General features: G+C 40.4%; 1 protein-coding gene across 1 annotated transcript in view; it reads left to right on the forward strand.

The window, feature by feature from the left end:
• The window catches only part of LOC130361107 (atrial natriuretic peptide receptor 2-like), a 145,054-nt gene that overhangs the window by 22,622 nt on the left and 108,540 nt on the right, over positions 1-13,892 (forward strand). The window contains exons 4-6 of the mRNA XM_056563713.1: positions 1,295-1,418; positions 1,499-1,603; positions 11,231-11,333. Of these exons, the coding sequence (XP_056419688.1) occupies positions 1,295-1,418; positions 1,499-1,603; positions 11,231-11,333 (332 nt within the window). The remainder of the gene's footprint in view (positions 1-1,294; positions 1,419-1,498; positions 1,604-11,230; positions 11,334-13,892) is intronic.

Consider the following 13,892-nt stretch of genomic DNA (forward strand, 5'->3'; position numbering starts at 1 on the left):
TCCTCAGTGTACAGAGCCCTGCTTGTCCTCAGTGTAAAGATCCCTGCTTGTCCTCAGTGCATAGAGCCCTGCTTGTCCTCATTGCACAGAGCCCTGCTTGTCCTCATTGCACAGAGCCCTTCTTGTCCTCACTGCACAGAGCCCTTCTCGTCCTCAGTGTTCAAAGCCCTGTTTGTCCTCAGTGTACAGAACCCTGCTTGTCCTCAGTGTACAGAGCCACGCTTGTCCTCAGTGTTCAAATCCCTGCTTGTCTTTAGTGCACAGAGCCCTGCTTGTCCTCAGTGTACAGAGCCATGCTTGTCCTCAGTGTACAGAGCCCTGCTTGTCCTCGGTGTACAGAGCCCTGCTTGTCCTCGGTATACAGAACCCTGCTTGTCCTCGGTGTACAAAGCCCTGTTTGTCCTTGGTGCACAGAGCCCTGCTTGTCCTCAGTGTATAGAGCCCCGCTTGTCCTCAGTGTACAGAGCCCTGCTTGTCCTCAGTGTACAGAGCCCTGATTGTCCTCAGTGTACAGAGCCCTGATTGTCCTCAGTGTATAGAGCCCTGATTGTTCTCGGTGTACAGAACCCTGCTTGTCCTCAGTGCACAGAGCCCTGCTTGTCCTCAGTGTATAGAGCCCTGCTTGTTCTCGGTGTACAGAGCCCTGCTTGTCCTCAGTGTACAGAACCCTGCTTGTCCTCAGTGTACAGAGCCCCGCTTGTCCTCAGTGTACAGAGCCCTGTTTCTTCCACCCACACTTCCTGTATTTTGTCTCTGCACAGTGACACACACAATAGTTGCAGGATTTATTACTCAAAAATATACACATTTTTTTTTTTACCAATGCATATTACAAATACATATAATGTTATTATCTTAATTATATAAAAAGTTTTTGCAAATTACAGGTACACTTTAACTGAGCAAAACTGCAATTCACGAATAGGATAAAGCTAAGCGATTGTCCAGCAAATGGAAGATGCTGCACTGACTCATCTTTAGAGCTAACTGCTTTATTTCGGTAACATGACAAAAAGTGGTGGCTCAAAAGATAAGCCAGGAGCGTCCTACAGAGCAATGGCCGTTTCACGATTTGTTCCCTTCTTTTGGCTCATAAAGCTGAGCAAAAACATATGAAGGAGTCGTCATGATGAACATGAATGAACATGTCAATGAATTAATAGAAATGTTACTAGCTGGACATAATTCTGTGATTTTGTAGCATTGGAGGAAATGTTTTTAGCACTATGATAATGATTATAGCTACAAAAATCGGAACATTACAATAAGATAACCTTTTTTATAAATAATAAAGAGATCCTGAATCTGCAAAAAGATTTTGTGAGGAGCAAGAATGTCCGGCAAATTGGAAGGATGCAAATGAGGAAAATTGCTGTATTCATCATGCTAATATTCACTCCTGCCCTATGTTTTTTATGGTAAGTACAGCTGACATTCATGGTCCATCATCACAACCGTATGGTTTCATAGCTTTATAATTTGAATTTCTTTTATTCAGGGCAAAGGTGGAATTTGTGGACCATGGATACCAGATGATGGGCAGATATTTACACACACTTTATCTACCTCTGGACAAATTACACAAGGAAACTGGTCTGCAAAGGTACACCTGTGTACACCACACATTTTGGTTACATTAAAAGGAAATTGTCAGTTATTTCTGCTGCTAAGATCTGCAGACACTGTTGTATAGCTGTTAGGGTCTTAACGCATATGGATAAAATTACCTTTTTCAAACACAAGTAGTTACCACCACTGCACAGGCAATCCATAATAGATAAACTTTGGGAACAAAAGCACTAACAGGTACGAGGTTATATCGCAAACCTCATGAACTGCACTATTTGGTGCAAATCAGCTCAGCTCCCCCCTTTGCAAGAACGAAGTGCACAGACGGCTGTGGAGCAACAGCAACTTGTAGGGACACATGTAGAGAAATCCAGCGCAAAACGGCATCATGAAATGTATGGTCACAGGAAACCACAGGGTCACAGGAAACCACAGGGTCACAGGAAACCATAAGAAAAAGGAAGGACTTTGTTCAGCTCACCACTATGAAGGAATGGACGACTAGAGCTCCAGATGAGTTTGGAGAGCAGGGCAGGCAAACAGCGGGCCGGATCCCGGGAATCAACTAGGCAAGAAGGCAGAAGTGCAGGGGCCTCCAGCTGCTACAAGATGAGGAAATTGGGTGGTTTAAAAGTTCACATTTATTTCAGCATGTTAAAAACAGAGGATATCCTTGGTAAATAAAAGGTCACAGGAAACCATATATTTTATCATGCCGTTTTAAGGGTTTAATAAACCACCTAAAGAGCAAGAACTGATTTGTGCTGGATTTCTCTATGTGTGTCTATAGTTACTTACATTAGCTGAGATTCAGCACGATTCAAGGAGCATAACATGTGCAACCCTTTTTTGCTGTGTAGCCCTAACCTAATACTGTCCCCTTGTTCTTTATCCAGTAATAGTCACCACACACAGATAAACAGTGATCTTCTCAATGCTACCTATCAATAATAATGCCCTCATATACTATAAGGCTATGTTCACACAACGGAATGTCCACATGGAAAATCTTTGGGGCATAATATGTCGGTGCTAGGACCGCACAGGAATGCATCGTCTCATGGAAAGCTCCGCAAAAAGAATGAACGTGTTCGTTCATTCTTTGTGTGGACACAGAAAATGGAATATCCGTGCTGGAAACATCCAGCACGGAAATTACGCCATGTGCACAATGCAGCAGAATCCTGTTGAATTCCAATGCAGAATCCGGCACGAAAATACTGATGTGTGAACATGGCCTAACAGTGATCTTCTCAGTGCTTCCTCTAAGTAATAGCACCCACATATACTATAACAGTGATCTTCTCAGTGCTTCCTGTCAGTAATAGGGCCCACATATACTATAACAGTGATCTTCTCAGTGCTTCCTGTCAGTAATAGCACCCACATATACTATAACAGTGATCTTCTCAGTGCTGCCTGTCAGTAATAGGGCCCACATATACTATAACAGTGATCTTCTCAGTGCTTCCTGTCAGTAATAGCACCCACATATACTATAACAGTGATCTCCTCAGTGCTTCCTGTCAGTAATAGTGCCCACATATACTATAACAATGATCTCCTCAGTGCTGCATGTCAGTAATTGTGCCCATATATACTATAACAGTGATCTCCTCAGTGCTTCCTGTCAGTAATAGCACCCACATATACCATAACAGTGATCTTCTCAGTGCTTCCTGTCAGTAATAGCACCCACATATACTATAACAGTGATCTTCTCAGTGCTTCCTGTCAGTAATAGGGCCCACATATACTATAACAGTGATCTTCTCAGTGCTTCCTGTCAGTAATAGGGCCCACATATACTATAACAGTGATCTTCTCAGTGCTTCCTGTCAGTAATAGCACCCATATATACTATAACAGTGATCTCCTCAGTGCTTCCTGTCAGTAATAGTGCCCACATATACTATAACAATGATCTCCTCAGTGCTGCATGTCAGTAATTGTGCCCATATATACTATAACAGTGATCTCCTCAGTGCTTCCTGTCAGTAATAGCACCCACATATACCATAACAGTGATCTTCTCAGTGCTTCCTGTCAGTAATAGCACCCACATATACTATAACAGTGATCTCCTCAGTGCTGCATGTCAGTAATAGTGCCCATATATACTATAACAGTGATCTCCTCAGTGCTGCCTGTCAGTAATAGTGCCCACATATACTATAACAGTGATCTCCTCAGTGCTGCCTATCAGTAATAGCATCCACATATACTATAACAGTGATCTCCTCAGTGCTGCCTGTCAGTAATAGCACCCACATATACTATAACAATAATCTTCTCAGTGCTGCCTGTCAGTAATAGCACCCACATATACTATAACATTGATCTTCTCAGTGCTTCCTGTCAGTAATAGGGCCCACATATACTATAACAGTGATCTTCTCAGTGCTGCCTGTCAGTAATAGCACCCACATATACTATAACAGTGATCTTCTCAGTGCTGCCTGTCAGTAATAGCACCCACATATACTATAACAGTGATCTTCTCAGTACTGCCTGTCAGTAATAGGGCCCACATATACTATAACAGTGATCTTCTCAATGCTGCCTGTCAGCAATAGCACCAACATATACTATAACAGTGATCTTCTCAGTACTGCCTGTCAGTAATAGGGCCCACATATATTATAACAGTGATCTTCTCAGTGCTGCATGTCAGTAATAGCACCCACATATACTATAACAGTGATCTTCTCAGTGCTGTCTGTCAGTAATAGCACACATTTTATTATTGACACAGTAAGGCTAGGTTCAGACTACGGAATCTCCGGGCAGAAAATTTCCTCCCGGAGATTCCGAGTTCCGCCTAGGACCACGCGGACACTGCAGTCTCCTATAGACTGCTATGTGTTCCGCTAGGATTTCCGCCTGAAGAAAGAGCAACCCCTTTCTTCAGGCAGAAATTTTCTAGTGGATTTTTCATCCGGATTTTCCACTTCACAAATTCCGAAGTGTGAATTTGTGAACGGAAAACCATTCACTACACTATGCATTATAGTAAGCGGAATTTCTGCCGGAAATTTCAAAGCGAAAATTCCGGCGAAAATTCCGTAGTCTGAACCTAGCCTAATAGTTTTCCTCTTAATGCCCCACTATGTAATAATGCCCCTTTTGTGCCCCTTACTTCACGCTCCTTACTGTACTACAGATCACAGCGCAAAAAAAATGAGCCCTCACGCACCCCTGTATATGGAAAAATGAGAAAAAGACAGGGGTCAGATTTTAAACAAACTTATTTTGTTAAAAAGTCTGAGTCTTTTAAAAGTAGTACAATAATAGAAACGCACATAATATGGGGATCATTTAAATTGTATGGACCCACAGAATTAAGAGAACCTGTCTGTTTTACCATAAAGTACACAGCATGAAAACAAAAAATCCTCCAAAATTTGCAAATTTGCTGTTTTCTTTTCAATTTCCCCACAAAATAATATTTTTTTTGGTTGCACCATACATTTTATATCTATTTCAAAATACAATTGATGGTGAAAAGAAACAATCCCCATATGGGTCTGTGGATGGAAAAAATATAAGTTATAGCAAAAATTTAAATTAGTTGTATCCTCAAGAGGTTAAAATCTTGATTCTCCCGTAAACAATATCTGTTAGTGGATCAACACTGAGCGATATATGTGCTGGAATTGAATATTTATCCCCCCCCCCCCACCCCCCCTACATACTTTTTCCTATTACCTTCTCCTTTCTTCATTCATTGTACAGAACAGACTTCCTATGGATCTTCCAAGACCTGCGATGACATCATCAGGAGTCCTAGCCTATAGGAGCCATCGCATGTCCTAGAAGGTCAATAGCAATTCTGTTAGTAGCACAGGTGTAGGAATAAAGCGTCTGCGGCACACGTCATGGATCCAACACAACTTTATTGTCAGCTAATGCAGCACACAGGCAACAATTGTTTTGCCTCCAAAGCTTCTTCACCGTAATTCTGTTAGTGCTGTCTATGGTCTCTCTGCAGCCCAGACTGCTTTAGGGCTATAATCACACTACTGTATATTGCTGTGACTTGCTCAAAATCACGGCAAAAACACGATTTTACTGAGATTTTGCGCAAATTGCAGCGAAATTCAGTAGTGTGACCTAAAGCTTTTCAGGGGATCTGCCCAGGTTGCTTACCCCCCCCCCCCCCCCTTGCCGGCCCTGAGTGCTTTACACCATCATGTAAGTAAAACAGTCCGTAATAAGTTACTCACAAACATCAGATGATACACTCTTCATTTTATTTTTGTTTTGCTTTCATTATGTGCATATATCTTCAGAATGTAATAAACATGGCTCCTTACATTACAAGATGTCAGCTCTTATTTGGTCAGATGACAAACAATTATTACTCCAACCTGCTGCACGCTACATTCCAGGGAAAACCCCCTTAGTCATGCGCACAGGTGACAGCATTATGATGTCATATACAGGTGTAACTCAAAAAATTTTGACTATTGTGCAAAAGTTCATTTATTTCAGTAATGCAACTTAAAAGGAGAAACTAATATATGAGAGAGACTCATTACATGCAAAGCAAGATAGTTCAAGCCGTGATTTGTCATAATTGTGGTGATTATGGCTTACAGCTCATGAAAACCCCAAATCCCCAATATATGATTTGGGGAGCCATGTCTTCGGCTGGTGTTGGTCACTGCGCTTCATTAAGTCCAAGGTCAATGCATCCATATACCAGGAGATTTTGGAGCACTTCATGCTTCCCTCCACAGATGAGTTGCATTACGGAAATAAAAAATTTTTTGCACAATATTCAAATTTTTCAAGTTTCACCTGTATATGATGTCACAATGCTATCTCTTTCTGTGCTAGAAATTCAATAATATACTGCACAAAAATTACAACAGATGCCACTAGTAACCACTTCATACATATTAGATAAATACTTTAAAGCTGCGTATTTCATTCAAACCTTTCAGTTCAAGGGTCTTCAGTTCTGTGATCCAATATGCCTCTCAACGCAACAAGTTCTTTTTATTATTCTCCCTATTCACAATCTGTTCAAGTTCCTCTATCACTTGTCATCTAAAATCAGATACAACAGGACTCTATTGCTTAGAGGGACGCGCTACACTTGATTTACCATATTGCGTTTCCGCATCTACCTCAACTTCATAATGTGAATACCTCCTTATTAAAGGGGTACTCCAGCGTAATTTTTTTTTTTAATCAACTAGTGCTAGAAAGGTAAACAGATTTGAAAATTACAAGGGAGCATAGAAAAAAATAGAAGCGGAGCACTCACACGATCGCTGGTCTTGGATAGAAGCTGTATGAACGGAGGTCCCGGTACCTGTGACTTAAGCAGGGAGGTGAAGGTGGATTAGGGGGGAGCTCAGACAGTGGCCATGGTCCATATCGCGCCAATGGGCGCTTCGTCAGACAGTATAATGGTCAATGCATTCCTCCACGTTTTTGAACTCCTGCTGTGAATGAACAAAAAGAGCGAAACAGGTGAAAAGATCCCACCCTAATAGGTGAGGGTTAACTAATAACGTGCCAAACAAGAGTTCATTATATTAGTGCAGTGAAACTGAAAAAATTATAATAAGGAGAAAATGTTCATGTGAACAAGGTTGTAAAGGAAAGATACACAAAAAGCATAATAGTGCTGCAGACTAATTTTTTGTCGTTAAGTCTGATAGGACCTACAGCATCTACTTTTAATATCCATCTTGATTCCTTTAATAATAAGGTTTCATGCAAGTTCTTTCCTTTAATAGAGGTATCCACTTTTTCCAATGCTGCAAACTTTATCTGGTTGAATTCTTGTGTATCACAAATCATCATATGTTGTATTAATTTCTTGCACCTTTTCCTGATACAAAAGATCTTAGATGTTCATGTATACGGTGGAATAATGGTCAAATGGTTTTACCTATGTAGTACCTGCCACAAGGGCAGATAATACAATAGACAACCATTTTTGACTTGCATGTAATTAATTGTTTTACCTGAATTGTGTGCTTGCCTAAGTTAAATATTTTCTTTTTCAAATTGTATGTAAAGAAAGAGCGTGAACCACAGGCACGATTGCCCTTTAAATTTTCGTTTTCCAACCATGTATTTCTCTTATGGACATTGGGGGAGATTTATCAAAACCTGTCCAGAGGAAAAGTTGCCCAGTTGCCCATAGCAACCAATCAGATCGCTTCTTTCATTTTGCAGAGGCCTTTTCAAAAATGAAAGAAGCGATCTGATTGGTTGCTATGGGCTACTGAGCAACTTTTCCTCTAGAGAGGTTTTGATAAATCTCCCCCATTGTCCCTAGAGTGGCTGCGATAGGATCTCCCACCCAAGCCCTTTCCAGGTTTATCAACTGGTTCATTTCACCCCTTCTTATTCAAATTCCTACTTTTCTAAAGGACTCTGGTGATCTTGTCACTGTTCTTGAGGAATTCACTTGGACTGAGGGCTACAGTTTGGCTTCCATTGATGTGGAGAGCATGTACAACCGCATCCAGCAGGATGCGGGTGTGCAGGCTCTCAGAACATTCCTGGCATCTACACAAAAGTCAATTGACTTTGTTAATTTTGTTGAAGAGGCAGCAACATTGATTTTGACAAACAATTGTTTCCAAAACGAAGGGAGGTGGTTTAAGCAATTGTTGGGGACCGCGATGGGGTCCCCAATATCTTGCTCCCTAGCCAATATTTTTTTAGGCATATTCGAGCAGTGTTATATTTTCACACCCCTGAATCAATTTCTTAAATACATTAAATTGATGTTCAGATACGTGGATGATATTCTAGTGGTATGTTCTGGTACTTCAATCCAATTTAAAGAATTTGTCACATACCTGAACGATATAAATGATATGAACATGCTGTTCACCTCTGTTTTTGGTGGTAACTAATTAGAATTTTTGGACGTGAAAATTGAAGTTATAGATGGAAAAATAATTACCTCAGGCTACAGAAAAAATACAGCAAGAAATGCTATACTTCATTATAAATCTTCTCACTCGAAAGAAGTAAAAACTAGTATCCCCTTTAGCCAATTAGTACGCTGACAAAGAATAAACTCGGACCCAAATATTTTCTCTGAACAAGAAAAAGAATTGGAAAATTGGTTGGTTGCTAGGGGATACCCCCGCACAGTCCTCACCCAGGCGAAAAAAATAATTGATAGAATCCCTGGAGAAGAGTTGCTAAAGAAAAAAACGAAAAAAGAAGAATTATAGAGATGCATTTTTTCCTTTAAGAACGGACCCATGAATGAAAACATAGGGAGATCAATCAATTCAAACTGGTTCATTTTACAGAGTGACCCTGATATTGTGGACATTACTAAAAACAAACCCATTATAACTTTCAAAATAAATAAAACTATTTTGGACTATTTAAAAGCCAAAAATAGGGACAATGTCCATAAGAGAAATACATGGTTGGAAAACGAAAATTTAAAGGGTAATCGTGCCTGTGGTTTACGCTATTTCTGTACGTACAATTTGAAAAAGAAAATATTTAACTTAGGCGAGCACACAATTCAGGTAAAACAATTAATTACATGCAAGTCAAAAATGGTTGTCTATTGTATTATCTGCCCTTGACCATTATTCCACCGTATACGTGAACATCTGAGATCTTTTGTATCAGGAAAAGGTGCAACGAAATTAATACAACATATGCAGATTTGTCATACACAAGAATTCAACCAGATAAAGTTTGCAGCATTGGAAAAAGTGGATACCTCTATTAAAGGAAAGAACTTGCATGAAACCTTATTATAAAAGAAATCAAGATGGATATTAAAAGTAGATGCTGTAGGTCCTGTCAGACTTAACGACAAAAATGAGTTTGCAGCACTATTATGATTTTTGAGTATCTTTCCTTTACAACCTTGTTCACATGAACGTTTTCTCCTTATTATAGTTTTTTTCACTTTCACTGCACTAATATAATGAACTCTTGTTTGGCACGTTATTAGTTAACCCTCACCTATTTGGATTGGATGTTTTCACCTGTTTCGCCCTTTTTTGTTCATTCACAGCAGGAGTTAAAAAACGTGGAGGAATGCAACAACGATTGTACGGCCTGACGAAGTGCCCATTGGCGCGATATGGACCGTGGCCGCCGTCTGAGCTCTCCCCTAATCCACCTTCGCCTCCCTGCAGAAGTCACAGGTACCGGGACCTCCGTTCATACAGCTTCTATCCAAGACAAGCGATCGTGTGAGTGCTCCGCTTCTATTTTTTTCTATGTTCCCTTGTCTATTCATATCTTGAGACGTGATTCACCACTAGTGATCCATCCTGGGATATTACCTCCTCCTTCTCCATCTGGATATATATGTGTGTCGTTCAGTCGCCGGTGCCAATTTTTTTCACTGCTGTTTTTTCTGTACTTTTTCTGTTGGTTGCAGATTTGAAAATTACTTCTATAAAAAAATCTTAATCCTTCCAGTTCTTATCAGCTGCTGTATGCTCCAAAGGAAGTTGTATAGTTCTTTTCTGTCTGACCACAGTGCTCTCTGCTGACACCTCTGTCTGTGTCAGTAACTGTCCAGAGTAGGAGAAAATCCCCATAGCAAACCTGTCCGGATGCCATACAACTGATGACAACTGATGCATGTTGTCATCAGTTATGGCATCAGTTGCGTCGAGATTTAGGCTGAGTTCACCTATGCTGGACATAAGTGAACCCATCCTAATAGGGGCAGCAAAGAGTGCAAACATTAACCTCCATAAGAGTAACAACCATAACACTTCAATGTAAAATTGTAGTGCAACAAACAAAATGTAAGATATATAAAATTTATTTTTATATACTTATTTTTAAGCACACGGTACCCAAAATACAAGTCCCGATCCTTAGAAAGACAACACTATTGTAGAGATGGTCTGAGAGTTTAACAAGCTGTCAGCTGGAAATAAAAAATAAAGTCAGTTTAAATCCCTTTTGCACTGGCCAGTGATTGGCTACAGCAGTCACATAAATGTACAACGTGCCATAGCGCCATCCTTGAAAGTTGGTGGATTTAACAGGTGAGCGATCTTTTCTATTCAATTCATAGTATTTCCTGCCTGTTTCATGTTTTAAGCTCTCAGACAACCCCTTTTAAAATAAAGAAGTCTCTACGTAGTGCATGTTTTCGCAAGAAAACTGTCCAAATCTTGTGGACATTTCTTATTTGTGCCAGGCACAGACGTAGAACTGCTATGGTCTATCTGTGTTCATAAAAGTCATATAAACACTCCACATATTATTATCTCTTATTATTAGGTTATTTATCTATTTGACAATTGTTGCCTATCTTTTAAACTACACACTTCCTCTGTAGCATACAGCAGCTGATAAGTACTGGAAGGATTAAGATTATTAAATAGAAGTAATTTACAAATCTGTTTAACTTTCTGGCACAAGTTGATTAAAAAAAATTTTTTCACCAGAGTACCCCGTCAATAAAATGTAATGCTTTCATTTAGAGCAGTGTTTTCCAAACTGCGGACCTCCAGCTGTTGCAAAACTACAGCTCCCAGCAGTCCCGGACAGCCAAGGGCTGGCATGCTGGGAATTGTAGTTTTGCAACAGTTTTGCAACAGCTGGAGGTACACTGTTTGGAAAACACTAATTTAAAGCTTATAATAAATACTGTGCTCCTGATGAAATTGTCTTCTTCAATTACCAGGTTGTTCTTGTTCATTCGGGGGTGACCTCCTTAATAGCCCACATAAGGATTGGCAAAATGCAAGTTGCTCTAGAGGCGAAAACTTTGGTGTTACCGGTAGTAGGTATGATCTTCATTCTCTCAACACGGGGGGGGGGGGGTCAACGTGGGGGGGGGGGGGAGCGGGGTTCAGGGTTTTCCACATGGGGGGAGGGAACAGGGTAGCTGGGAGTTGTAGTGGTGAAACAGCTGGAGGTACACTGTATAGGTGAACTAGGGGCAGAAGTCGCCCCCCACCCCCCAGTGATGTTGTGCCTGCTGGGGAAGTCTGCCTGGTAATTGAGCACACTACCAGGCAGACAAAAAGGCATTTTTAATATAGTAAAAGAAAAAGGCAGGGAGGGGGTTAGAGATAGATGGGCAATAGGCAGGGACAGAACAAAACAAAAAAGGATGGTGGGAGCTTCTCTTTAAGGTCCTGCATGTCAGTCCCATCAAAATCATTGTTGGTAACTATATCAATATGTGCACTGGTTCGGCATTTATACTGTAGCTGTACTGCATACTGTATATACCGTAGGCAGATTGAGATAACATCTATTTTTAAAATATGAATTTTATCTTTATATTTATCATGTCTCAATACCGCAATAAACAATACAATTTGTTTCCAAGGAATCAAAGTATGGCCTCGTCTAAAGATCACTGACAAACTAGAAAACTATCATTTATCTCTATATAAATACATAAATAAGGCTAAAATGTTTCTCTGCCCTTAACCATACCCACTTAGATAACATGGCATACCATTGGGGCTCCTAATATGGAATGACATAGAACTTTACAGTTGAACAAGAGCTTTTTTTCCTCTTTAAGTATGGTGGCACAATATAACTAAGGGGGTGCTTCGGTGGTCTATTTAAAATACGCTTGGGGAGGGGCTGAGGGAAAAAACCTTCCTCACTCCAACCTACTGCTGTAATCACTGAACCCTGATTCCCGATGCCTAATACTTCCAGTGCCCGTCGCACTCTCATCTAATCAGTGGCCTCAGCTATGTCCCGCCTTTGTTGCTGATTAAAGGGGTACTCCGCTGGAAAACTTTTTTTTTTTAATCAACTGATGCCAGAAAGTTAAACAGATTTGTAAATTACTTTTATCTAAAAAATGTTAATCCTTCCAGCACCACAGGACTCTCTACTGACACCTCTCTTTGTGTCAGGAACTGTCCAGAGCATGATAGGTTTACTATGGGGATTTGCTCCTATTCTGGACAGTTCCTAAAAAAGACAGAGGTGTCAGCAGAGAGCACTGTGGTCAGAAAGAAAGGAAATTAAAATAGAAAAGAACTTCCTGTGTAGCATACAGCAGCTGATGATAAGTACCGGACGGATTAAGATTTTTAAATTGAAATAATTTACAAATCTGTATAACTTTCTGGCATTAGTTGATTTAAAAAAATGTTTTCCCAGCAGAGTACCCCTTTTAAATGAGTGGTCATGTGATGTCACGTCACTTAAGCGCTAGACACCGACAGGTTTATTTTTTTTTCCCTTGCCCCCTCTCTGAGCATTTTTTAAATAGAAGACAATCACTAGAGTATCCCTTTAATGGTTACATAAAATTAAGTGTCAAAGCCTTTTTTTTTTTTACATGATACATCCAAGCTGAATAAAAGCTATTCTTTCAGCTGCAGCTTCTTTTTTCTAGCCTCCCGAAAAGTTTGCAGACTTTTTAGCCTGAAAAATTGACCTTTTGTAAGGCTCAAAATGTTCCCCAAAATTGTGTGCAAATAGCCTTGCAATCATGGGTTTCCACAGGGGGAGGCAAAGATTTTGCAGTGATATGTGAGATCCCAGCCTAAGCAGTGACTATGTGACTCACTGGCCCTTATTTACTAAGAGTGTTGTGTATGTTTCTTTGTGGGTTTTAATTCCCTACAATTTATTTTCCACGGTATTTACTAAGGTTTCCCTACATTTTCCACTGTCCCTACATTTTGCTTTTCTTACACATGCTCTGATCTGTAGGGTTTTCCTCAGATCAAATCCACCACATTTTCTGTGCAAACCTTAGTAAATATGTTGGGTTTTTGGGAAAATGTCAGAAACACGCCCCTTTTCAGTGATCACATCCCCTTTTCCAGATGACCATGCCCCTTTTCATTTTTTTTTAAAAGTAAAATGGAAAGTTAGTAAGGTTTTTTCAATTCTGGTGCAAAATCTGGCGCAGACAGAATTTCTGGAGCAATGCGCAAGAATCTGGCGCGCAACCCGACAAAACATGACGGGTTTGCAATAGTAAATGAGGGCCACTGTGTTTAGCTCTCTGGAGAGAGGGAAGCTTACCCTCCACAGGCAGCTCAGCTTTTTTCAAAAATGTTATCCTGCATGAGAGCCAGCAGTGACTCAGTCTCACGTTAGCCTATAGCACATATGACATTGAGTGACATCAGCACCACACCACACATGGGCAGTGGCAGGTCAGTGGAAAAACGCCAGCCTGCAGCATCGACCTATCACAGATGTCCTTTATGTGATACTGACTTTGTCCCTCCACGTCTTGACTTTGTCAAAAAAAAGGCGGAGCATGGATGACATTAAAATGATGCCTCCTACCCAGAAAAAATGTCTGCAGACGCCCATGCTTGCAACTATAATGACATTACAATTGCAACAGTAAA

This window comes from Hyla sarda, chromosome 1, assembly GCF_029499605.1.
Source record: "Hyla sarda isolate aHylSar1 chromosome 1, aHylSar1.hap1, whole genome shotgun sequence".
Taxonomy (NCBI): Eukaryota; Metazoa; Chordata; class Amphibia; order Anura; family Hylidae; genus Hyla; species Hyla sarda.